General features: G+C 51.7%; 1 protein-coding gene and 1 pseudogene across 11 annotated transcripts in view; one reads left to right on the top strand and one right to left on the bottom strand.

Annotated features, from left to right (window-relative positions):
• Nucleotides 1–24,994, bottom strand: part of HAS3 (hyaluronan synthase 3) — a 113,182-nt gene that overhangs the window by 7,072 nt on the left and 81,116 nt on the right. For 3 of the 10 annotated variants that reach the window (XM_039473969.2, XM_074405431.1, XM_074405434.1), the window contains exons 7-10: nt 15,209–15,282; nt 10,948–11,583; nt 4,995–5,096; nt 946–4,207 (exon numbers count right to left, since the gene is read on the bottom strand). In XM_039473969.2, the coding sequence (XP_039329903.1) occupies nt 3,284–4,207; nt 4,995–5,096; nt 10,948–11,583 (1,662 nt within the window). In that variant the 5' untranslated portion in view covers nt 15,209–15,282 and the 3' untranslated portion in view covers nt 946–3,283. The other 7 variants (XM_039473972.2, XM_010350697.3, XM_074405449.1 and 4 more) reach the window with 5 other exon arrangements.
• Nucleotides 9,048–9,565, top strand: LOC120366015 (10 kDa heat shock protein, mitochondrial pseudogene; annotated as a pseudogene). The gene has a single exon (XR_012514668.1). The product of XR_012514668.1 is annotated as a 10 kDa heat shock protein, mitochondrial pseudogene (transcript).

Here is a 24,994-nt window from a genome sequence, read left to right as displayed (position 1 = left end):
CTCCAGCTCCCAGAAGCCTCCTGTGCTTTTGTCCTGCAGCTTTCTGCCCATTGTTTCTTACTAGTTTCTTGAATTGTTCTTGTGGACTTTTCCTCAGGGATACATTGGCCTGCAGGTCCCAGTTCACATGTAGTCCCCTGCTCAGCATTGGAGAATCAGCTCACTGCTCTCTAGAAACGTGGTGTTGGTGAACAGATCATGCTTCTATAGCTCTGACCTGGGCAGCTTGGACCTGGTCATCCTCTACTGCCATACCTTTCCCTGGGGGCTTGAACACAGAACAGGGAGATGGACAACCACTTCAAAGACCCACCAAATGCAGTTTCTGGTTGACTGACTGTGCCTGCACCTCTCTTTTCCTGGGATTTAGAGGTGGCCAGATTTAAGGCTCCTCTACTCATCCAACTCCCTCCTTACTGGTACTCCCAATCAAAGAACCTCAAAAATTTAAACTGATGTGGATGGGAATATGGGAATTGGGGTGGGGGTGGGGGAATGAAGGGAATAAATCACTGTGCTTTGTTCAGCCTGATGTGAAAGGATGGTTGGTGGTTTTCTTGCATTGTATCTTTTCTTACTGTTTCTTTAATAAATGGGATGAGAGGGCTGCTGGTGTCACTCTGTTTTATTACCTGTTTGATTGATAGGGAAGGAAGTTTACTCTGCTTTTGTTTTATCATGGCGGGAGTCTTACATTTTGTCAGCTAAAACACTTTTGCTCCAAGAGGAAGCAGGCTTTGGTTTTTAGCCTTAGCAAGGGCTCATTCATCTGCCAGTTATTTCACCAAAGACCCTCTACACTGAAAGTGAAGCCCCCTGGGTGTACACTTACCAGAATGGACATGTTGCCCAGTCTTGAGTCCCCTCGACAAAACTTTTAAGTCCCTCTTTTGAAACTGGAATAAAGAGCTAGCTTTCATTAAGTACAGAATAGTAGTTCAGAGATAACCAGCATATGTGAGAATCTTTATTTTGACAAGTGCAGTATAAAAAACTTGACCTGAAAAGTTAAAAAAAAAAAAAAGCAGGTAAAAATAAATATGTTTACAAATTATTGTAAAAACAATACAAAAGAGGATTAGAATTCTCAGTGAGGAAAAACCAAAATGCATCCAGTTGTATAAAGGCTCTTCCCTTGCCAGAAACGGGAATAAAGCTGAAGACCCAGTTTGGTTTTGCTGCTGAAAAATACACAAAATAACTTAGAAAAACCAGTCGAGGTCAAACGTTGTGAGCCTACTACCTGTACCTGCCTATTTTTGATTTGAGGAAAGTTGACCACAGTGCAAGGCAGAGCTGACGGCAGGACAGCAGGAGAGCCTGTCATCCTACGTTAATCTTCAAGTAAATGCTGAAGAAAAGCCCTTAGTGAAGTCTGAACTCTGCACTTGGTTGACCGGATTTCCTCCATTCTAATGCTCAAAATAGTTTACTTCTTGGCCAGCAGAATGATTGCCTGGAGCAGCTGCCTTAGCAAATGCTTGCTGCCTTCCAGCTTTCGTGGGTTGGGTCCTATGTCAACCACCGGTCTTAGCAGAAACTCAAAAGTCTGTGTGATGTGGCAACTGTTAGCTACACCTGGAAAACCCTTGAGTTCATGGGAGATGAAGAAAAGCACCAGAGTTTGCCCATCTGTGGCTCAGAGCACGCTTCGCGTCTTTGTAGGAAACACCTCGGTACACTAGAGGCTTGTCCTCTCTGCTGCTGTCCATGTTAGTGCTGGTTCTGCACGGGCTAGCTGGCCCTTCAGAAACGACATTTGGAGGGCAAGCAAGCAACCTCTAAGTCAAAGGCTTAGGATCCCAGGTTTTAAACTCAAAAGCTGAGAACAGCATGGAATTGCAAGTCACTGGACTATGGCTTTCCCTCATTCCCCAAAAGCAGCAGAGGGAAAACAGCCACAGAAGAGAGAAAGCAAGAACCTTAGGATGCAGGAACCAGTTTCATCTCCTAGTTTGATTTCTGGAAAGAAGCAAGCAATGTGCAGTGACTGTCACAACTTGGCTGTAAGAATTCCCTGGAGAAGCCACTGAGGAGAATGGATGGTCTTAAAGATAACCATTTTGGATTTGAGAGTTCACTTTGGGAACACTGAAAAGCTTTCCATTGGAGATGATTGTCAAGAACAGTAGCCTGAACGTCACACATGCTAACCCGACTGCCAAGGAATCTGTCCAAGCAGCTACAAGACTGTAGCCAATTTGATCAGAGGCTCCTCATAGTTCCCATATGTTCCGAGAACAGGCTTGCCTCCTGTGTAGGGTTCTATAAGAGCCTGGGCTGTGCCCCAGTTGCTACCTTGAAAACCTTACCCAGTAGAAGAGGTGACTGCCGTTACACCTCAAAAACTGCCTTTGAAGAAGGTGAAGTGAGCGTCTTAGCCTCAGATCAGAGCTGAATTTGAGAGGAATTCAGAGTATACAGGTTAAAATACCAAGACTTCACTTCTTTTCTGAACATGTTGGGGCTTAATCTTTTTATCTTCCCAGCAGAGATCACAGACAAGCTAAGAGCCCATCTAGACGTCTGAGCAATTTCCAGGTGGAACACGCAAGGCCTCCATATAGCTTATGGCCTCCTTTAGCACCACCACAATCTCTTTGTTCCTCCTGGCAAACTTTCCTTTTCAGTGTACATTTTTAAAAGCAGTTCAGTGCTAACTCCCTGCTGGTTTGGCTCATCCCTGGAATGCTGATGTGGAGTGGAGTATCTCACATAAAGCACCATTCCTGGACCCTGTTTTCTGATGCCCAAAGATCAGCCTTCTGGGACTTGTATCTCAGGCGCAATCTTATTGCATTGATGACTACTTAGGGGTGGGGTGGGGGTAACATACAATAACCAGCCCAGCTCGCTCAGTAGAAATTCTCCTGCCACCTCTGGTTGTGTTCAGATGGGCTGAGAGAACCTCTTTCCACAGGTTGCCATTACTCAGGTACCTATCACAAGCTGCCACTAAATGGGACTTACTTGGCTTAGCACACTTCTGAGTGCCCTCTGGAGCCCAGGGGGAGGCTACTGCCTATGTGCAGATGTAAGCAGACAGGCAGCCTGGAAACACAGAAGCCGCTCCTGCCCTGCACCTGGGGATCAGTGCTGCCTCCTCTAAGCAGAGCTTCCAGGCCACACTACATCACCATTCTTTGCATTTTAGATGTGTCCTTTGGACCATTAAGAGACTAAAACACAGCACTCCCTCCTCCCTCCCACCCCATCTTTTCTTCTTCTGTTCCCCTTCCCTCCCTTACCCATTGCACTTTACCCGCTCTGCTTGGGGGTCATGTCACACCTCAGCAAAAGCCAAGCTATACTGCTCTGGCTTCTTCCCACATCGCCGGGCAATGATGGCCAGATACAGCATGAGGAGTGCCACCCAGTAGCAGCCATACAGGATGGCTCCAGAGACAAGAAAGGCTAGCTCCGTCTCACTGAACAAGTCCTGGCAATAAGCTGTGTAGGCCAGCCCTCCCAGGAGAACTGCCACCCAGATGGACACAGGGATGAGGCCAATGAAGTTCACCACGATGGTTTTTCGGCCAGAAGTGCCCCAGCCAGACTTGTTGATGGTAGCAATGGCAAAGATCTTGGCTGGCAGAAGGCTGGACATATAGAGGAGGGAGTAGAGGGACATAAAGATCATCTCTGCATTGCCCCGAAGGAAGCAGGCATAGGTGGCCTTGATGATGCCCACCAGCTGCACTGTCAGCAGGAAGAGGAGAATGTTCCAGATACGGCCACGGTAGAAAAGCTGTATGACGGTGGCAATGAGGAAGAAGGGGAAGAAACCCGTGACCACTGACTCGTAGGTCATCCAGAGGTGATGCTTATGGAACCACAGAGAGTTGTAGAGCCACTCCCGAAAGTAAGACTTGCTCCAGCGGGTTTGCTGGTTGAGCCACCGGAGGTACTTAGTGGGGGTCTCTGTGAGGCATTTGGAGCGTGCGGTATACTTAGTTCGGTAGCCAAGACTCAGGACTCGGTTGGTGAGGTGCCGGTCATCCCCGAAGCTGCACTTGCTGCCTAGGAACTTCTGATGGTACCAGTCCTCCAGGAACTGCTGGAGGAGACTGTTGCGGTACATGCCCAAGGGCCCGCTAATACACTGCACACAACCAAAGTAGGACTGGCAGGCCCGCTCTACGTTGAAGGCCATCCAGTACCGCACGCTGCTCAGGAAGGAAATCCACGAGTCGTACTTGTTCAGGATCTGTAAGGGAATAGAGACGCTGGGCCTCCCCACCTAACAACCTACATCTGGAGGACACAGACACCAGAGACCACGAGGCCTTACCATGGCTTCTGTGGCCCATTGCTCAGATTCCTGGCCATTGGTTCCTTCGGAGCTGGGAAACCTGAGGCTCAGAGGAGCCAACCACACGCAGTCACTGTCCCCAGCACCAGCTCTGCCTCCCTATTGTGTCATCCCATCTGCAGAGATTCTCTGCTAAGTGGCTCTAGCAGCCAAAACCACCTTCAATCTCAGGAGGCAGCCTGTGGTGGTGGCTTGGGAAGAAGCCAATATACCATCTCCCACCTGTCCTAAGCCTTCTGTGGTTGGAAAGTTCTAGGGAGACCTGGGATGCTACTTGAGTATCTCTGGCAGATTGGGCCCATAATTTTTACTGTACTTCCCCGAGGTCTTCAGCTCGTTCTCTAAGAGCAAAGGCTCCTCAAAGATCTGGCTTTGGAGCTACTTGCCGCACCACCGGCCAAAAAGGAAGTGCCTTCTAGGATCTAAGGCCTCAAAGTACTGTGCCCCTCCTACAGTATAGACTCTTCTCCATACCTGTTAAGTGACTTCCCTTCATGTGGAAGAAGAGCAGGAAAGGGGTTGGCAGCGAGGGAGGCACGATCTTTGGTTGTCAGTGAAAATTCCCAGCGAGGAAACTCCCCTCAAGTACTAGGCAGTTAAGACACCCATTTCCCAGGCATATCCAATTGGATTAGGAAGAAATCCAGACCCCTCCCCCCAGATATCCCTGGTGACATCTTACTTGGACATCTCCCCCGACTCCCCCTACTTGGGGATCCTCCTCCAGGACTCGAAGCATCTCGATGGTGCAGGCTGGATCCAGCACGGTGTCAGAGTCGCACACCTGCAGAGGGAGTGTGCCGTCAGCCCATTCTGACGTCAGGCCTGCCCACCCCGCCCCCATCCCTGCTCACTGCCTGAGACATAACCCCCTCTCACATGACTCACTTCCAGCCACTAGCTAAGAGATCTGTGCCACCAGAAGGTGCCAAAGGAAAAACAAAAGGTAGGAAAAGAAGAGTTCAGCTATCAGGCTTGACAGCTACTAGGCTGAGAGAGAGAAACCCTGAAGACGGTAGGTGTCAGGCCTGGAAAGGGAAACATGCTTAGCACCGTACCCGTTTTTAGCCCCTATGGAGCCAGGTGCCACAGAATTGGCCTCAAAATATTTCTCTGGGGTCCTTGGGGAGGAGGGGAACATGTCACTGAACTCAGATGACAGGCACAGTAGGGTAGGCCAGGGCTAACACACTACGTACAGCCTGAGCTGACCCCACAGGGTTAACCACAGGGTCCCCGAGTCGGCCTGTGGTCCTTTGGACAACCTGCAGCCCAGTGGTGGTTACCAGTTTACCTACTCGCAGGCACCTCCATGACACCAGTAACAAGGCTGCCAGTCTCTGCACCCTTAACAGACTCCCTTGGCCAAACCTCAGAACTGGGCACAGTATGGTCGAGGGCTCCCCCTGGAAGCTGCTTTAAATAGGCATGGATGCTGCAGCAGCTGCCTCCAGACAAACCACAGGGCCAACTGGGCCCAGCTCTTGAGAGGCTTATGGCCTGATTCTAACAGGTAGTCCCATTATGAGTGGAACCTGGGTTATCAATGCTTGCCCTAATGGCTGACTCCTTAATTGTTTTCTAAAAAAATTACCAAAGTGGTATGAAGAATCCAGTAAGCACTGGGCAGGAGAACTGATTTACAGACCTGATTCACTCTGTGATCACTGTTAGGTGAGCAACAAACAGATCCACAGATAGACGAAAACCCTGTTCTGCAGTAGCCTAAAATCCTTGTATTAAAATTGCTGAATAAGGCCGGGCGCGGTGGCTCAAGCCTGTAATCCCAGCACTTTGGGAGGCCGAGGCGGGTGGATCACGAGGTCGAGAGATCGAGACCATCCTGGTCAACATGGTGAAACCCCGTCTCTACTAAAAATACAAAAAACTAGCTGGGCGTGGTGGTGCGTGCCTGTAATCCCAGCTACTTAGGAGGCTGAGGCAGGAGAATTGCCTGAGCCCAGGAGGCGGAGGTTGCGGTGAGCCGAGACCGCGCCATTGCACTCCAGCCTGGGTAACAAGAGCGAAACTCCGTCTCAAAGAAAAAGAAAAAAAAAAAAAAGAAAAAAAAAAATTGCTGAATAAGATCCCAGCTGGAAGGAGGCTGCCTCTGACACAACCCCACCCAGCTTTCTCTATGTTGGAAGACAGGGTGGCCACAGACAAGCAGTAGAAGGCTCAAGGGGAATCAGAACAGCCTCAGCACCAGGCTGGGTCCCTCACATGTGCTTCTTCCCACCTCCCTACCAGACACATCCTTAGATCCTGGTCCATGCCTGGGAAGGGCCCAGGAAGCCTCAGGCCAGACTCCAGAGTCTCCTCCACTTACAGGCCAAGACTCCCGGCACTGCTGCTGCTGCTAGTCTTGCTGCTTCTCCCTCCTCTCCCCTAGCCCATTCATTATATGCTGCTTTGCTTCTTTTAGTCCAGGGAGGGCTTTCTAACTGAGCACGGTTAGGGTAGAAAGAAGTCTGTGCTGCCTGGATTTCCCCACTGGCTGGGGCAGAGTTCTGCCTCGAAGAGAGAGATTTCTACCCACTGCAGCAGGTGGTGGGAAGACAGGCTGAAATCCAGCAAGCGCTTATGGCTCTGGCCCAGGGCTGCCTTATGCAGTGATCCCAGGGCTGTAAAGAGATAGCTCAGGTGTGTGAGCCTGCTTGCTGATCCACCAGAACCCAGACTGCCAGGAAAGGGAGATGGTGGGGCCGGGGGTGAGATCTTGTGCTTGCAGGGAATTGATGACAAAGTCACTGCCAGGCTCAAGGGCTCTTCCCTAAGCATTTGGGTCCCCAGGAAAGTTCCACAAGGTCCCATGACCCTAAGTGAACTACAGTCAAATAGCCTGCTAGGCTCTCCTCACTCCCTCCATGGCTGAGGAGGTCCTGGGCCTAGGAAGCCAGAAAAAGATAAACATCAACCATTATGCAAAGACAGCTATCAAAAGCCAGACACGCAATCTCAGTGAGCTAATCTGAAGTGGGTACACTAGAGAAAAATAGTATTAGAGGACACAAAATATTATCAGCAGACTGAATTGGTACATAGGTGGGCTGGCAGGACAGCCACTGCACCTTCAAGCACTGACCAAGTGATGGGCAGCACCCTGCTCTGGCAGGCGTGGAGAAGGACAGTCAGATAACAGAGTCAGGAAGAGAGGCAGCGTGGATGCTGTCAAGAACCGTGGCCTAGGCTGGGTGTGGTGGCTCACGCCTGTAATCCCAGAACTTTGGGAGGCCAAGGCAGGCGGATCACCTGAGGTCAGAAGTTCAAGAGCAGCCTGACGAATGTAGTAAAACCCCATCTCTACTAAAAATACAAAAATTAGCCAAGTGTCGTGGCGCACACCCAGCTACTCTACTCGGGAGGCTGAGGCAGGAGAATTGCTTAAACTAGGAAGGCAGAGGTTGCAGTGAGCCAAGATGGTGCCACTGCAGTACAGCCTGGGCAACAGAGTGAGACTCCATCTCCAAAAACAAAACAAAACAAAAGAATCCTGGCCTACAGGGACCTAGGTTTTGGTTTCTACTTTGTACCAAAATGTGTGGACTTTCATCTTTTCAACTCTTGAGATTTTTTTTTTTTTTTTAAGATGGAAACCATGTCAACCTAATACAATTTCCAAGCTTATGTCGGTGACTGCTTTGACCAAAGCTGGGCAGAGTTTAATCAGGGTCCTGGCCCTGCCAATGCTGCTACAAAATGAAGCTAGTCATTCGCACCTGTGTCTCTCACCTCCCAGCCACGACTTTGACACTAGGAAGAATGGGACTTTTTGGCCATTACTAGAATATTTTGAGTATTTCTGAGGATGGTTTCTTTTGCTTTTCACCACGCTTCTTTGTGAAGAGATTCAGCACCATGTTGCCAGTGCTGAGGCAGTGCTGCACCACAGTAAAAGACTTGAGATAAGGCCGGGCGCGGTGGCTCAAGCCTGTAATCCCAGCACTTTGGCCGGTGGATCACGAGGTCGAAAGATCGAGACCCTCCTGGTCAACGTGGTGAAACCCCGTCTCTACTAAAAATACAAAAAAACTAGCTGGGCGTGGTGGCGCGTGCCTGTAATCCCAGCTACTTAGGAGGCTGAGGCAGGAGAATTGCCTGAGCCCAGGAGGCGGAGGTTGCGGTAAGCCGAGATCGCGCCATTGCACTCCAGCCTGGGTAACAAGAGCGAAACTCCATCTCAAAAAAAAAAAAAAAAAAAAAAAAAAAGACTTGAGATAGACTTGAGACAGATGGCCTAGGTGCAAATCCTGGCTCTGCACCCTACTAGCAGTGGGACATCAGGCAAGTTACTTAGCTTCTCTGTGTTTTGCTTTCACCTTCTATGAGTGGAGATAATGGTACTCCCTGGGAGTGTTATGAGGATTAAAAGAACTAAAGTGAAGGTGGGCGTGGTGGCTCACGCCTGTAAAGCCAGCACTCTGGGAAGCTGAGGTGGGTGGATCGCCTCAGGTCACAAGTTCGAGAACAGCCTGGGCAACATAGTGAAACCCTGTCTCTACTAAAAATACAAAAAATTAGCTGGGCCTGGTTGCAGGCGCCTATAAGCTACTAAGGAGGCTGACGCAGGAGAATTGCTTGAACCCAGGAGGCAGAGGTTGCAGTGAGCCAAGATCATGCCACTGCACTCCAGCCTGTGGGAACAAGAGCGAAACTCCGTCTCAAAAGAGAAGTAACGGGGGCGAGGGCGCCTGCACGCTGGGTGGCCTTTTCACGTGTCGGGAGGGCCGTATCGCGGGTCTCTCTTTGCCACGGTGCGCCAGAGCAGAGTACGAGTCTGAGGCTGAGGGAGTCATGGCAGGACAGGCGTTTAGAAAGTTTCTCCCACTCTTTAACCGAGTATTGGTTGAAAGGAGTGCTGCTGAAACTGTAACCAAAGGAGGCATTATGCTTCCAGAAAAATCTCAAGGAAAAGTATTGCAAGCAACAGTAGTCGCTGTTGGATCGGGTTCTAAAGGAAAGGGTGGAGAGATTCAACCAGTTAGCGTGAAAGTTGGAGATAAAGTTCTTCTCCCAGAATATGGAGGCACCAAAGTAGTTCTAGATGACAAGGATTATTTCCTATTTAGAGATGGTGACATTCTTGGAAAGTACGTAGACTGAAATAAGTCACTATTGAAATGGCATCAATGTGAAGCTGCCCATTCCACTGAAGTTCTGAAATCTTTCATCATGTAAATAATTTCCATATCTCTCTTTTATAATAAACTAATGATAACTGGAAAAAAAAAAAAAAAAAAAAAAGAGAAGAAACAGCCGGGCGCGGTGGCTCAAGCCTGTAATCCCAGCACTTTGGGAGGCCGAGGCGGGTGGATCACGAGGTCAAGAGATCGAGACCATCCTGGTCAACATGGTGAAACCCCGTCTCTACTAAAAATACAAAACATTAGCTGGGCATGGTGGCGCGTGCCTGTAATCCCAGCTACTCAGGAGGTTGAGGCAGGAGAATTGCCTGAACCCAGGAGGCGGAGGTTGCGGTGAGCCGAGATCGCACCATTGCACTCCAGCCTGGGTAACAAGAGCAAAACTCCGTCTCAAAAAAAAAAAAAAAAAAAAAAAAAAAGAGAAGTAACATGGAGCTGGGTGTAGTGGCATTCGCCTGCAGTTGCTGCTACTAGGGAGGATGAGGTGAGAGGATTGCCCAAGGCTGGGAGAGTTCAAGGCTATAGTGCATATTGATCATGCCTTTAAACAGCCATTGTACTACAGCCTAGGAGTACAAACTGGGAGACCCTCTCGTTTGTTTGTTTGTTGTTTTTTTTTTTTGAGACGGAGTTTCACTCTTTTTGCCCAGGCTGGAGTGCAATGGCATGATCTCGGCTCACCGCAACCTCTGCCTCCTGGGTTCAGGCAATTCTCCTGCCTCAGCCTCCTGCGTAGCTGGGATTACAGGCATGCGCCACCATGCCCAGCTAATTTTTTTGTATTTTTAGTAGAGATGGGGTTTCACCGGATGGTCTCCATCTCTTGACCTCATGATCCACCCACCTCGGCCTCCCAAAGTGCTGGGATTACAGGCCTGAGCCACCGCGCCCGGCCTGACCCTCTCTCTTTTAAAATAAATAAGTCTGGATGTGGTGGCTCACACCCGTAACCCCAGCACTTTGGGAGGCTGAGGTGAGCAGATCACAATGGCAGGAATTTGAGACCAGCCTGGCCAATATGGTGAAACTCTGTCTCTAATGAAGATACAAAAAAATTAGCTGCATGTGGCAGTGTAAGCCTGTAAACCCAGCTACTCGGGAGACTCAGGCAGGAGAACAGCTTGAACCCAGAAGGCAGAGGTTGCAGTGAGCTGAGATTGCACCACTGCACTCCAGCCTGGGCAACAGAGTGAGACTGTCTCAAAAATAAATAAGTACCTACCACTGTGCTGTACACTGATTTGCTATTATTATTGGGACAGCAGTTAGCGATCTGCCCCACATCACAGAGCTGCGTAACGGCGAACAGGGATTCCACTCAGGTCTTTTGGACCCCAGGCTGTTCAGAACCATTATGCCTTGTTGCCTTAAGTGTAGAGGTGTGTGCACAACCCAAGGGACCTAGACCAGACCTCAGATTCTTGGAGGAGAGTTTGCCTGGCTGGCCGGCCACATCCCCATGTATACAGGCTCCTAGGGAGGCACCCTTACCTGGATGTAGTCCACAGAATCGCCGAGGGCCTTGAATGCCGTGTACATGACTTCGCGCTTGCCTCCCCACTTCTGCATGATGCATGAGAAGGTGCTGGCCCGTACCACGTCCCGCACACGGTCCATGCCCTCCCGCCGGCTGGCCTCTGTTTCACCCTCGCCCGCCTCATGGTAGTTGCTGCGCCACACAAAGAAGCCGGCCTGCTCGGTGCCACCCAGCACCTCATGGAAGATGTCCAGCATGTAGGCGTCCTCCTGGCGGTTGCCGTCCACCACCATGACCACCTTGAGGTCAGGGAAGGAGATGCGCTGGGCTGAGCGCAGGCACTTGCGCAGGTAGTCAGGGTCCTCCTGGTATGCGGCGATGCACAGTGCCACTGAGCCCCGCCGCGGGGAGGGCAGCTTCAGGGCCTGGCCAGCTCGCCGCATGCGCCGGTGCTCCAGGAAGGCAAACAGGCTCTGAATGAGCAGGTGCAGGCCCAGGATGGCACCGTACAGGCCGAAGGACAGGTAGTGCTTTTCCGTGTGGATGAACTGGTAGCCTGTCACATAGGCTGCCAGGATGCCACCCAGGACTGCCAGGGCAAACAGGCTAGTGCCCACCACACGCAGGGCTGTCGTCAGCTGCACCGGCATCTGGCGGGAGAAGGCAGGAGATGGAGGGTCAGGAAGGAAGCAGCATTTCCAGTCTGGGAGCATCGGCATTCTTTATTACCAGTGGGAATGACCTACTAATCAAAACCGTTACCGCTTACTAAGCATGACTAAGACTTGGTAGACTCAGGATCTGGACTACTGGAGTTCAGATCCCAGCTCTGCCACTTGCTGTCTGTGCCTCCTTAGTCACACCAACTGTAAAATGTGGGTTGCAGGACTAACCTCACGGCATCTTTGAGGGTTAAATGGGCGACACATACAAAGCCCTTAGAGTAGCACTGATTATTGTCTGACAAGCCAGGGCTCAAAGGGTTACGTGATAGCTGGCTGGTAGGTGGCAGAAGTGGGCTCTACCTGGCCCAAAGTGCTGAAGAGGTAAGCTTCAGGGGGTTAAGCCTGAGGCACTCTGGGCACCTGAGGGCCAGGGAGGCAGCCAGTGGCCTAAGAGCTTCCTCCCGCCCTGCACCCACTCCTAGAGAGGATATTCACCGGTAAAGCACAGCCACCACTAAGACTCAAGAAGAAAGTACAGGAGGAAAAGAAACAGCAAACAAAGGGGCATGGGGCGGGGGGGTGGGGGTGTAGCAGGAGCTTCCCTTTCTCAAGACAGTATTACTCAGAGAAACTTTCCTGTGTCCTCCGCTTTCTCACCTTCTACTTGCAAGGCAGGAAAGAAAGGGAAAGCAGTGGGAGAAACAGAGCAGGAAATGTGAGCTGGGGAGTGGACAGCCTCCTGGAGCCCAGCGCTAAAGAGCGCAAAGGGAGCAGCAGCCACCACTGCAGCAGCCTCCACGGTGGCTGCCTGGGCGCCCAATCCGCTTGGTCCTAGTGCCCGTGCAGCATGCATCTCTGTGCTTGTCCCCCTGCCCAGCCACTCCTGGAAACAATGCCCAGCTTCCATCTTCAACTAAGTCAGGGCCCCTAACATCTGCCCTGTTGCAAACAGCTTTATTTTATAAGAGCCCAGGATGTGGCACCAGAGAATTGGGTTTAAGACAGTGCTTGTGCTTCCTGGCTGTCTGACCTTGCCCCAGTTATCTGAGACTTGGTCTCCCCATAGAACAATGGTAGTTCTACTGGTTTCTTCCTTCATATCTCAGGTAAGTCATTTCCCGAAAAATGGAAACACGGCCCTGATGAGCTACCCTAATGATGAGGCTGACTGTGGTTTCCTCCAGAGCAGGTGGGGAGAGGGATGTGAGGGAGGGGAAAGAAGAGGTGACAAGGATGGCTGCCCACCCTCCCATTCTGACCCACCCCATCCCCTCTCTGCCAGCTGCCTGATCTAGAGAACCCCATGTTCACTCAGTTCTACAGACATGATGCCTCACTTCCAAGCTTGCTCCAACTCTAGGTCTGGAGCCCCAAAAACATACTTTCCTGTCGGGACGCCTCTCACATAGAAGGGGAGAGAAATACAGTCACTGCCTAAGTCTACCTGAGACTCAGGCACCAGCAGCCTTCCAGCAGCTTTGGCCAGGAAAGAGCTGTTGGCAGCCTTACCTCTCCGGGAAGCGCGGCCTCTGGGCACTCTGCCCCATCGTCCTGAGAGCCCGCCGGGTGCTTCCCTCGCAGGACTCTCAGCCCTTCCTAGTCCCACCCTTCTGCTCGCGTCTGTGGCCCAGGAGTACCCAGGCCTGCATCCGCAGCCCAGGAGCGCCCCCATTCCCCTCCGGAGCTTACGTGCTGAAGGGGTGCGGCGGCCCCCTGCCTGCCTGCGCTCTGGGCAGGGGAAGAAGGCGCCAAGGCCAGCCTGGCAACCTGGGCGCTGGCGCCCCGCCTCGGTGCAGTGCCGAAGGCGGCGCCCACCAGGTCAAAGCAGCCGCGAACGAACTCGCCACCCTTCTCGTCCCCACTCGAGCCTCGCCTCTTGGCAAAGGCGGCACCGGCCACACCCACGTGCTGGTTTCCCACGACCCAACCAGGAAGGACCGAAAACCCAAGGAATCCCAGTCGGACCAGGCCCTACTCTTCTTCCAGAACACCAGCTACCTTGGCAAAGTGTGCCTGTAGACAAAGGCGCATCTCCGATGTCGCCGGCCCTCTCCTTCCCTAGGCGGGACCCCTCCCCCGCAGGAATCAGAGGCATTACCCCGGTTACTCCCCCCACCCCCAAATACAGGCCCCCAAAATGTCTCGCAGCCGGATACCCCACGTGCAGTCAGGCGCTGCTGCAAGCTGTGGTTAAGGTCCTCCTGCCTAGACCGGGGGCGGGGGACTGTGTCACCCCAAGCCGGCAGAGGCCCAGGGTGATCCTACAGCCTGGACCGCCACCTCCTCAAGCCCTTAGGTCCTCCACGAGAGCCCAGCCCAAGCAAACTAACACGCACTCGGCTTTCAAGGGCATAAGGTTGGGGGCGCTCTCAAGTCCAGCTCCTGGGACGACGCAAGGAGAACCCCCAGCCAAGGACGCACGCTTCTCCACCCAGCCTCCGAAACTTTGAGGGGCTGCTGGTGTGCAGCGTCTCTCCCGCTGACAGGTGCGCCCCTCGGCACGGCCACAAGCAGCGGCAGGGAAACTTGTGCGCCCAGCGGGGCTCCTCTTGTGCCCAGCCACCCTCCTGGTCCCTCTGAGCCGGCCAGGGAAGGGGAGCCCAGACCACCGGACACGTGCTGCCGCGGCCCAGCCGACCCCCAGGAAACTGGGCGCCTGGTACCTTGGTGCCCGGACAGGTGCGAACCCCCGGGAGGTCGTGGAAGGTGCGAGGGAGGGTTTCCCCAACCAGCCAGGAGCCCCGCACCAGCGTCCGCCTCCTAATTCATTCACAAAACAGGAGCCGCCAGGGAGGAAGGAGGCGAGGCTGAAGGAGAGGATGCAGGAAGAAAGGGAGGAGGGGTCAGTTGGGAGGGGGCTGCGGAACGGCCGCTGGGAAGCCTGGGGCTGCCACCGCCCCCAGCCCGCCTCCCTGCGCCGGACGCCGCGCCCGCAGGGCTGGGAGCTGGCGGGGTGCGGGGGGCTCAGCGAGAGGCACCCTTGGCGTCCGGCGCGCCCCGGCCCCGGCGCAGCCCCGCGCGGCTCGCCCCTCCTGGGTGCCGGCCGGCCCGTGCTCACCGTGCCGCCTGCGGCCGCGCTCCGGAGCTCAGCAGGCCCGTGGCGGCTCCATGCCCCTCCTCCCGCTCCGCTCCGCGCCGCCGCGCGCTCCGACTGCCGCCGGCCCCGCAGAGCCGCCCTTAAGTACCCCGCGCGTGCCCGCCGGGAGAGGCGCCTCCCCCGGCCCTGGGGCCGGGAAAGTTGACCAGAGTGGGAGGGCCCCCAAGGGCACACCCCGGACCTCGCGCGGTCCCAGGGAGCGCTACTGGCAGGCGTTCGCGAGGACGCCCGGTCCCGCGTGGACGCGGCTCGCAAGACTCGCAGCCCCGGCGCCCTCGCGGAAGCTGGGTTTCCCGAGTGGGGCCGAAGGCCGCCCGGCTCCGCACTCGCCCCGGGGCCAGCTGTCCAGGCGAGGCGGTCACTGGGCTCAACCTAGAACCTGAAGCGTCATTAACTTTCCAGATAACACACAGGGACTTCCAAAATTGTTACTCTCCCTCCCCACCCCCACGCTCCGCTTTCTAACCGCAAAACCTACTCACCCTGCAAGGAAGGCGAGCTGAGAGCACTTACCCCGACTTCTGCACGCGAAGGGACAGTTCACTGTCAAGGGGGCTCCCTGAAACCAAGGCAGCAGAACCTTCCTGCTGGCAAGAAAGAGGCGCGGAAGAGAAGAATTATCAAATATAAAAAGGCTGGTCAAAGAAGATGTTAACAATTGTGACAGCTTAGCTTTGAATTCCGCAGTGGGGCGCTGATGACTTTAAGGCGGTTTGCAAAAGCTGCAAATGGTTTTTCAGGAACCTTGGAGATTCCGGTGACTTAAAGCCAAAACAATTCCAGCTCTTCTTTTTCACACCTTTATTTCCGACATCCAGGACCTCCTAAATTCCCGACTGACCTTATCGCCAGTAGTTTCCAGGTCCCTAAAGGAGAGTGTGCTGCACTCGGGTAAGGAGAGACTAAGCGAGTTGGGGTGCGGTGGGATGGGGTGAGGTCGAGGAGGGGAGGGGAGTTGTTAACAGAGATAAGAAGTTTAGAAACAGCTGAAGGCGCTGAGTTTTTACATCTCAGAAAAACTTGAAATTATAATTAATGACTAGTTTTTAAAAAATGAGTTTACCTGTCTACCAAATACACCTGATAGCTGCAACAATTTATAGGCACCTGAGTTGTACTCTATAAACCGCTCCTCTAAGAAGTTTTAGGGGCTCAGGGACTTGCCTGCCCATAGTCACTCAGTCTGGTCCACAGAGCTCACACCTCAGTCCCCAAAGGCAAGTAAAGATCCTGGGCACACCTACTCCACACAGTCCCCTCTTGCATTATAGGCCAGGCACAGTGGCTAACACCTGTAGTCCCAGCACTTTGGGAGGCTGAATATGGAGGATTACTTGAGGCCACGAGTTAGAGACTAGCATGGCCAACAAAGTGAGACCCCCTCCCAATCTCTATAAAAATAAAAATTAAAAAATTAACCAGGGCCACGCACGGTGGCTCATGCCTGCAATTCCAACACTTTGCGAGTCCAAAGCAGGTGGATCACGAGGTCAAGAGTTTGAGACCAGCCTGGCCAATATGATGAAACCCTGTCTCTACTAAAAATACAAAAATTGGCCAGGCGTAGTGGCTCACGCCTGTAATCCAAGCACTTTGGAGGCCAAGGCGGGGGCAGATCACCTGAGGTCGGGCGTTCAAGACCAGCCTGACCAACATGGCGAAACCCTGTCCATGAAAAAAAAATACAAAAACTAGCTATGGCACGTGCCTGTAGTCCTACTTACTCAGGAGGCTGAGGCAGGAGAATCACTTGAACCCGGTAGGCAGAGGTTGCAGTGAGCCAAGATTGCGCCACAGCACTCCAGCCTGGGTGACGAAGCAAGATTCCATCTTAAAAAAAAAAAAAAAATTACCCAGACCTGGTGGAGTTTGCCTGCAGTCCCAGCTACCAGGGAGGCTGAGGCAGAACTGCTTGAACCCAGGAGGTCAAGGCTGCAGTGAGCTATGATTACACCACTACACTCCAGCCTGGGTGATAGAACAAGCCCTTGTCTCAAAAACAAACTCCTGGACTCAAACAGCCCTTCTGCCTCAGCCTCCCTAGTAGCTGGTCCTATAGGCATGCTATCCAGAGCAGCTGAGAATGTGTTTTGAACTTCAGATGGCCTGAGGGGCCCTACCAAAGCCATTCCTACTTACACAAAGACAGAGAAGAAGCCTTAGACTGGCAGAGGGGAGGGCGCCAGAGTCTGTCAATAAGCAGTCTTCATTCCAGAAATGGGGTTGTTAGGTGGACTGATAGGAAGTTAAGAGATTGGCTGAGGGTAAGCACTCAGTAAGTGTTAGTCACTCAACCAGAAAGAGTAGTGTTTTTCCATGGTCAGGGTTCTACATGCCCATCCCTCCACAGCACTCAGTAACAGCAAGTTCAAGGATAAGTGTTTGAATAAAAGAAAAATGCCTGACCAGGCACAGTGGCTCATGCCTGTAATCCCAGCACTTTGGGATGCTGAGGTGGGTAGATACCTGAGTTCAGGAGTTTGAGATCAGCCTGGTCAACATGATGAAACCCTGTCTCTATTGAAAGCACAAAAATTGTGCCAGGGGTGGTAGCAGGCACTGCCTGAAGTCCCAGCTACTCAGGAGGCTGAGGCAGGAGAATCACTTGAACCCGGGAGGCAGAGGTTGCAGTGAGTCAAGATCATGCCACTGCACTCCAGCAGTCTCTAAAAAAAAAAAGAAAGAAAGAAAAGAAGGCCGGGCGCGGTGGCTCAAGCCTGTAATCCCAGCACTTTGGGAGGCCGAGGCGGGTGGATCACGAGGTCGAGAGATCGAGACCATCCTGGTCAACATGGTGAAACCCCATCTCTACTAAAAATACAAAAAACTAGCTGGGCGTGGTGGTGCGTGCCTGTAATCCCAGCTACTCAGGAGGCTGAGGCAGGAGAATTGCCTGAACCCAGGAGGCAGAGGTTGCGGTGAGCCGAGATCACGCCATTGCACTCCAGCCTGGGTAACAAGAGTGAAACTCCGTCTCAAAAAAAAAAAAAGAAAAGAAAAGAAAAATGCCTTGTCTATCTTGCATTATGAACCCTGGAGCCCTGGGCTACCTCCTCCACATCCAGAGGCATCACAGACCCCTGGAGTTGCTGCAGACGATGATCTCTCTGATCCTTCCTCCTGGCCAGATTTACAATCTGCAACTTTTTTTTTTTTTTTTTTTTGAGACGGAGTTTCACTCGTTACCCAGGCTGGAGTGCAATGGCGCGATCTCGGCTCACCGCAACCTCCGCTCACCGCAACCTCTGCCTCCTGGGTTCAAGCAATTCTCCTGCCTCAGCCTCCCTAGTAGCTGGGACTACAGACGTGCACCACCATGCCCAGCTAATTTTTGTATTTTTAGTAGAGACGGGGTTTCACCATGTTGACCAGGATGGTCTCGATCTCTTGACCTCGTGATCCACCCGCCTCGGCCTCCCAAAGTGCTGGGATTACAGGCGTGAGCCACCGCGCCTGGCCTTTTTTTTTTTTTTTTAAGATACGGTTTCACCATGTTGGTCAGGCTAGTCTTAAACTCCCAACCTCAGATGATCCGCCCGCCTTGGCCTCTAAAGGGCTTGCATTATAGGCGTGAGCCACCAAGCCCGGTCAGTCTGCAACATTTTACATCAGAGAAATCGAGGGGTGTGGAGGCAGGGGCAAAAATGAGTCCATCAGCCTGGTGGAGAGCAAATGCTCCGTTTAGAGACTCATCTCCCTGTGGAGGGAGGGCCCTCTGTGGCCAGATGCTCTGTTGTCAAGAGAAGCCAGAAATCCAGATTTTGTGTGTGAAATCTCCTAATTGTCTTAAGCACTGGTAATTAATTCAAATGTTGAAGGAAACATACACACAGACACACAGACACACACACACACACACACACACACACACTCTCCGTAGGCCAGACATAATGTGTCTGAGTCATAACCAGCCAACTGGTTGCTTGTAAGTGACCTGTTTAGAAGCCCCAAGGAATGGAGCAGCCAGTTTGGAAGGGTCCCTTCTGCCCTCACTCAGCAGCAACATGACTTCTCTGGGTGCAAGTTTGTTTCCCTGGGGCTGGGCCAGGATCATCTCATGCCTAGTTAGTTTCTTAGACTCCAGCTGTGTCCCAAGGTTTATTGCCTTTCTCACGCTGCCAGCTCCACAGAGTTTTCCAGGTGGTGGGGCTGGTTCAGCACAACCTCACTAGTCCATTAAAACCTCCTAAACCAACAGTGGGTCCAGATAGAACCTCATGAGAACAACAAACACTCTGCCCGTACCAATTAATTGGCTTTGCCCCCTAAATGGCCTCCCCTAGGGAGCACTTTCTGTTTTTCTGATCTGCAGGGCCAGGGACCTGGTGTTATCAGGCAGATAAGAGAGTCTTTACTTTTGTGGCAGTCTATGCCAGGGAGGATTTGCCGGTAATTAGCATCCAGTTTGTGGTGCCCTATTTGCATTCATCCCTTCACAGGGAGGTGGAGAAGAGTTTCTTTAAGGGGCTGTTATAATCAAGCTGAAGTTTATCTCTGCTTACCACTGGGGATTTAGAAATAGGGCTAATTCCACACCCAATCACTTAAAAATGTGAATTCAGATGTTGCTGAATTGGCTTTTCCACAGGTTCCAGAGGATAAGCCTTCCTATTTGACTCAGTAGTAGAAGATTCACACTGTACTTCAACACTCATTTAACAAATGCTAAAGGCCTGCTCTGAACAGAGAACAGTGCTTTGGCACCCAGAGATCTCGGGCTGGTCCCTGCCATCTAGAAAGTTACCCATTTTGAAGACAAATACGCTTGAGAGTACAAGTGTAAACTATACAGTTTATAATCAAACATTGATGAGAGAATCCAACCTGAAGAGTTTGAGGATTTCAGGAGAGGTCTCTGTAAGCTGGAACGGGCTCGGCAAAGTTTCATGGGGAACTTGAGCTGCTATATAGAAAGAGAAGAGCAGCCGGGCGCGGTGGCTCAAGCCTGTAATCCCAGCACTTTGGGAGGCCGAGGCGGGTGGATCACGAGGTCGAGAGATCGAGACCATCCTGGTCAACATGGTGAAACCCTGTCTCTACTAAAAATACAAAAAATTAGCTGGGCATGGTGGCGCGTGCCTGTAATCCCAGCTACTCAGGAGGCTGAGGGAGGAGAATTGCCTGAACCCAGGAGGCGGAGGTTGCGGTGAGCCAAGATCGTGCCACTGCACTCCAGCCTGGGTAACAAGAGCGAAAACGCCGTCTCAAAAAAAAAAAAAAAAAAAAAAAAAAATTAGCTGGGCATGGTGGCGAGTGCCTGTAATCCCAGCTACTCAGGAGGCTGAGGCAGGAGAATTGTCTGAACCCAGGAGGCAGAGGTTGCGGTGAGCCGAGATCGCGCCATTGCACTCCAGCCTGGGTAACAAGAGTGAAACTCCGTCAAAAAAAAAAAAAAAAATTAGCTGGGCATGGTGGCGAGTGCCTGTAATCCCAGCTACTCAGGAGGCTGAGGCAGGAGAATTGTCTGAACCCAGGAGGCAGAGGTTGCGGTGAGCCGAGATCGCGCCATTGCACTCCAGCCTGGGTAACAAGAGTGAAACTCCGTCTCAAAAAAAAAAAAAAAAAAAGAGAAGAGCATTCTAGGTAGGAAGGATAGCTTAAATACAAGGCCAGGTATAGGAATGGAGGACGTGTGTTTAGAAGACAGCAGGAGAGGCCAGGGTGAAAGAAGAAATCTACACAAAAGAACTACCACCAGCCTGACCAACATGGTGAAACCCTGTGTCTACTAGAAATACAAAAATTAGCCAGGCATGGTGGTACGTGACTGTAATCCCAGCTACTCAGGAGGAGGCTGAGGTACGAGAATCACTTGCACCTGGGAGGTGGAGGTTGCAGTAAGCCAAGATCACGCCACTGCACTCCAACCTGGTGACAGAGCGAGACACTGTCTCAAAAAAAAAAAAAAAAAAAAAAAGGCCGGGCGCAGTGGCTCACGCCTGTAATCCCAACACTTCGGGAGGCCGAGGCGGGTGGATCACGAGGTCAAGAGATCGAGACCATCCTGGTCAACATGGTGAAACCCCGTCTCTACCAAAAATACACAAATTAGCTGGGCATGGTGGCGCGTGCCTGTAATCCCAGCTACTCATGAGGCTGAGGCAGGAGAATTGCCTGAACCCAGGAGGCGGAGGGTGCGGTGAGCCGAGATCGCGCCATTGCACTCCAGCCTGGGTAACAAGAGCGAAACTCCGCCTCAAAAAAAAAAAAAAGTTGGGGGCCAGGCACAGTGGCTCACACCTGTAATCCCAGCACTTGGGGAGTCCAAGGTGGGTAGATCATGAGGTCAGGAGATTGAGACTATCCTGGCTAACACAGTGAAACCCTGACTCTATTAAAAATACAAAAATTAGCCGGGTGTGGTGGCATGCGCCTGCAGTCCCAGCTACTTGGAAGGCTGAGGCATGAGAATCACTTGAACCCAGTAGGCAGAGGTTGCAGTGAGCCGAGATCGAGGCACTGCACTCCAGCCTGGGTGACAGAGTGAGACTCTGCCTAAAAAAAAAAAGGAACTTCCAGCAGGGCCTACTGTATAGGAAGTGCCTGGTACCCTCTGTCGCTGCTGTAAGGAGGAGGATGCTAGGGCTGAGTGGAGGACCTGGAGTGATCCAGTAAGGAGTTTGGCTTGTATCCAGGAGGTTATGGAGAATTACCGAACATGTCTGAGCAAGATAGGAGTAGATTGTAAGTACTGTTTGGGGAAGGTTGGGCTGGCAGCCTTTGGGGGTATGGACTAGGAATGGGGTAAGGGAAATCTGTTAGGAGGCAGGATGAAACAATAAAAGGCCAAGGAGAAGCCGAGATGAGAAGTGTAGGTGCTGCCTTCTGGAGGTGGAGGTGAGGGCAGGCAGTGACAAGGACTAATCCTAAAATGAGTGCCTGGCATGCCAGGACTAATCCTCCAACACTGGAGGCATAATCAAGAGAGACGGACTCTACAGTGTGGAGAGTTCAAGGGGCCTTTCTCAAAGCTTTGGTGGGTTGGAGGTAACTGAAACTGGCAGTTCCACAGAGATTTCATCTTTCAATGAAATTTCAAATCCAAACTCATGAAATGCTCAAATATCTTGCACCTGTAGGAGTCTGCCATGCAATCTCTCTGTCATCACTGGTGCCAGAAGCTGCAGAGCAACCTTGCCAGGACCCAGGTGCTCCATCGTCCCACTGTTCTGCTCCGTCGTCTCCTAGCGAGTGGCTTGAGCAGGGGAGGCGGGAGGAGGGGCACCTGAGCTCTGTAGGCTGCCCCCTCACCGTCTGCCCTTACGCTTCACTGCTCCTCCCTGGCATCCAGCCCATCACTTCCAGCAAAGCAAAACAGAATGAAGGATGGCAGCCAAGCTACCAAGGCTGCCTCCAGTCTTCCAGACTTTATCCCCATCCACTTTCCCTGGGCTGACCACCATGAAAACCTCTTGAAACTAAGGAGGGCGAACCGAAAATGGCTCCTGAATAGTTGCAGGTTATGTTCCCCCAGCTGACCAAACAGGGCTTTCTTTTCAAGGTGGCTTTAGCTGCAATACTAGTTAATACGTAATTCAAAGTGGAAAGTGTGTGCCTTGACTACAGCAAGGCAGCTACTACCAAAGTTATCCTTTCATAACTTTTCCCTCATACTGACACTGTAATCAGGACCATTTCCAGGTGCTATGTTTGAAGAAGGAGGCTTAAGGACTTTCCTGTGCTGCCGTTAGAATTTAACTCCAGTCTCTCTATCCTTTAATGAAAGAATTGTTTTCATTTCAAATTAAGGGGCCTCTGCTCTGCTGGAGGCAAAGCAGTCAGCTCCTGCTAAGGGGCCAGCTTCTTTTATGCTGGCTTGAAGGTCAGGATTAGGAGGGGCACACTAGACCCATAACTGAGTATCAAATCAGACCTGGAGATGCTTTTCTCAGAATCCTAAACAGAAAAAGCTCTTCCCAGCCATCCTTCTTTTCTCTCCTTCCCCTACGCAACTGTAGGTAAAAAAAATCCAGAAGGCAATTTTCTTTTTTTTTTTTTTTTGAGACGGAGTTTCGCTCTTGTTACCCAGGCTGGAGTGCAATGGCGCGATCTCGGCTCACCGCAACCTCTGCCTCCTGGGCTCAGGCAATTCTCCTGTCTCAGCCTCCTAAGTAGCTGGGATTACAGGCACACGCCACCATGCCCAGCTAGTTTTTTGTATTTTTAGAGACAGGGTTTCACCATGTTGACCAGGATGGTCTCGATCTCTCGACCTCGTGATCCACCCACCTCGGCCTCCCAAAGTGCTGGGATTACAGGCTTGAGCCACCGCGCCCGGCCTCAGAAGGCAATTTTCAACACTTATCTTTTTGGTGGAATATTGTGCAGCTACTAAAAAATATGTTCATGAGGACAATGCAGGAATACTCCAGACACCTATGATGCAGTGTTAAGTAACGCACAGGAGACAAAATTGTTATGTATGCATGCCTACATCTGTGGTGTTGTTTTCTTTGAAATCTTATGAATTAGGCTGGCCATGGTGGCTCAGGTCTGTAATCCCAGCACTTTGGGAGGCCGAGGCAGGCAGATCACGAGATCAGGAGATCAACACCATCCTGGCCTGGTTTCACATGGTGAAACCTGGTCTCTACTAAAAATACAAAAATCAGCTGGGCGTCGTGGCTCAAGCCTGTAGTCTAGCTACTCTGGAGGCTGAGGCAGGAGAACTGTTTTAACCCAGGAGGCAGAAGTTTCAGTGAACCAAGATCGCGCCACTGCACTCCAGCCTGGTGACAAAGCATGACTCTTGTCTAAAAAAAAAAGAAAGAAGTTAAATGAAAGTTGCCAGGAAGAAAAAAGAAAAAAAAAAAGAAATTGTATGGCAGGGCGTGGTGGCTCAAGCCTGTAATCCCAGCACTTTTGGAGGCCGAGGCGGGTGGATCACAAGGTCAAGAGATCGAGACCTTCCTGGTCAACATGGTGAAAACCCGTCTCTACTAAAAATACAAAACATTAGCTGGGCATGGTGGCATGTGCCTGTAATCCCAGCTACTCGGGAGGTTGAGGCAGGAGAATTGCCTGAACCCAGGAGGCAGAGGTTGTGGTGAGCCGAGATCGCGCCATTGCACTCCAGCCTAGGTAACAAGAGTGAAACTCCATCTCAAAAAAAAAAAAAAAAAAAAAAAAAGAAAAGAAAAGAAAGAAAGAAATTGTATGAATTGAAGGCAGGTGAGAAGTTAACCCAACTATAAAGGTCAGGTTTGATCATTAAGATCAGGTTTAAGCCGGGCGCGGTGGCTCAAGCCTGTAATCCCAGCACTTTGGGAGGCCGAGGCGGGTGGATCACGAGGTCAAGAGATCGAGACCATCCCGGTCAACATAGTGAAACCCCGTCTCTACTAAAAATACAAAAAATTAGCTGGGCATGGTGGCACGTGCCTGTAATCTCAGCTACTCAGGAGGCTGAGGCGGGAGAATTGCCTGAACCCAGGAGGCGGAGGTTGCGGTGAGCCGAGATCGCGCCATTGCACTCCAGCCTGGGTAACAAGAGCGAAACTCCGTCTCAAAAAAAAAAAAAAAAAAAAAGATCAGGTTTAAAAAAAAAAAAAAAGGCCGGGCGCGGTGGCTCAAGCCTGTAATCCCAGCACTTTGGAAGGCCGAGGCGGGTGGATCACGAGGTCAAGAGATCGAGACCATCCTGGTCAATATGGTGAAACCCCGTCTCTACTAAAAATACAAAAAAGTAGCTGGGCATGGTGGCGTGTGCCTGTAATCCCAGCTACTTAGGAGGCTGAGACAGGAGAATTGCCTGAGCCCAGGAGGTGGAGGTTGCGGTGAGCCGAGATCACGCCATTGCACTCCAGCCTGGGTAACAAGAGCGAAACTCCGTCTCAAAAAAAAAAAAAAAAAAAAAAAAAGATCAGGTTTAAGCCGGGTGGGGTGGCTTACACCTATAATCTCAGCACTTTGGAATACTGAGGCAGAAGAATCACTTGAACCTGGGAGGCAGAGATTGAGGTGAGCCAAGATCACGCCATTGCACACCAGCCTAGGCAACAACAGTGAAACTCTATCTAAAAAAAAAAAATCGGCTGGGTGCAGTGGCTCACGCCTTTTATCACGGCACTTTGGGAGGCTGAGACAGGCAGATAACCTGAAGTCAGGAGTTCGAGACCAGCCTGGCCAACATCGTGAAACCCCATCTCTACTAAAAATACAAAAAATTAGCCAGGCGTGGTGGTGGGAGTCTGTAATCCCAGCTCCCCGGGAGATTGAGGCAGGAGAATTGCTTGAACCCGGGAGGCGGAAGTTGCAGTGAGCCAAGATCACACCATTGCTCCCCAGCCTGGGCGACAA

This window comes from Saimiri boliviensis, chromosome 1 (assembly GCF_048565385.1).
Source record: "Saimiri boliviensis isolate mSaiBol1 chromosome 1, mSaiBol1.pri, whole genome shotgun sequence".
NCBI lineage: Eukaryota > Metazoa > Chordata > Mammalia > Primates > Cebidae > Saimiri > Saimiri boliviensis.
This window is presented reverse-complemented; position numbering and strand designations above follow the sequence as displayed.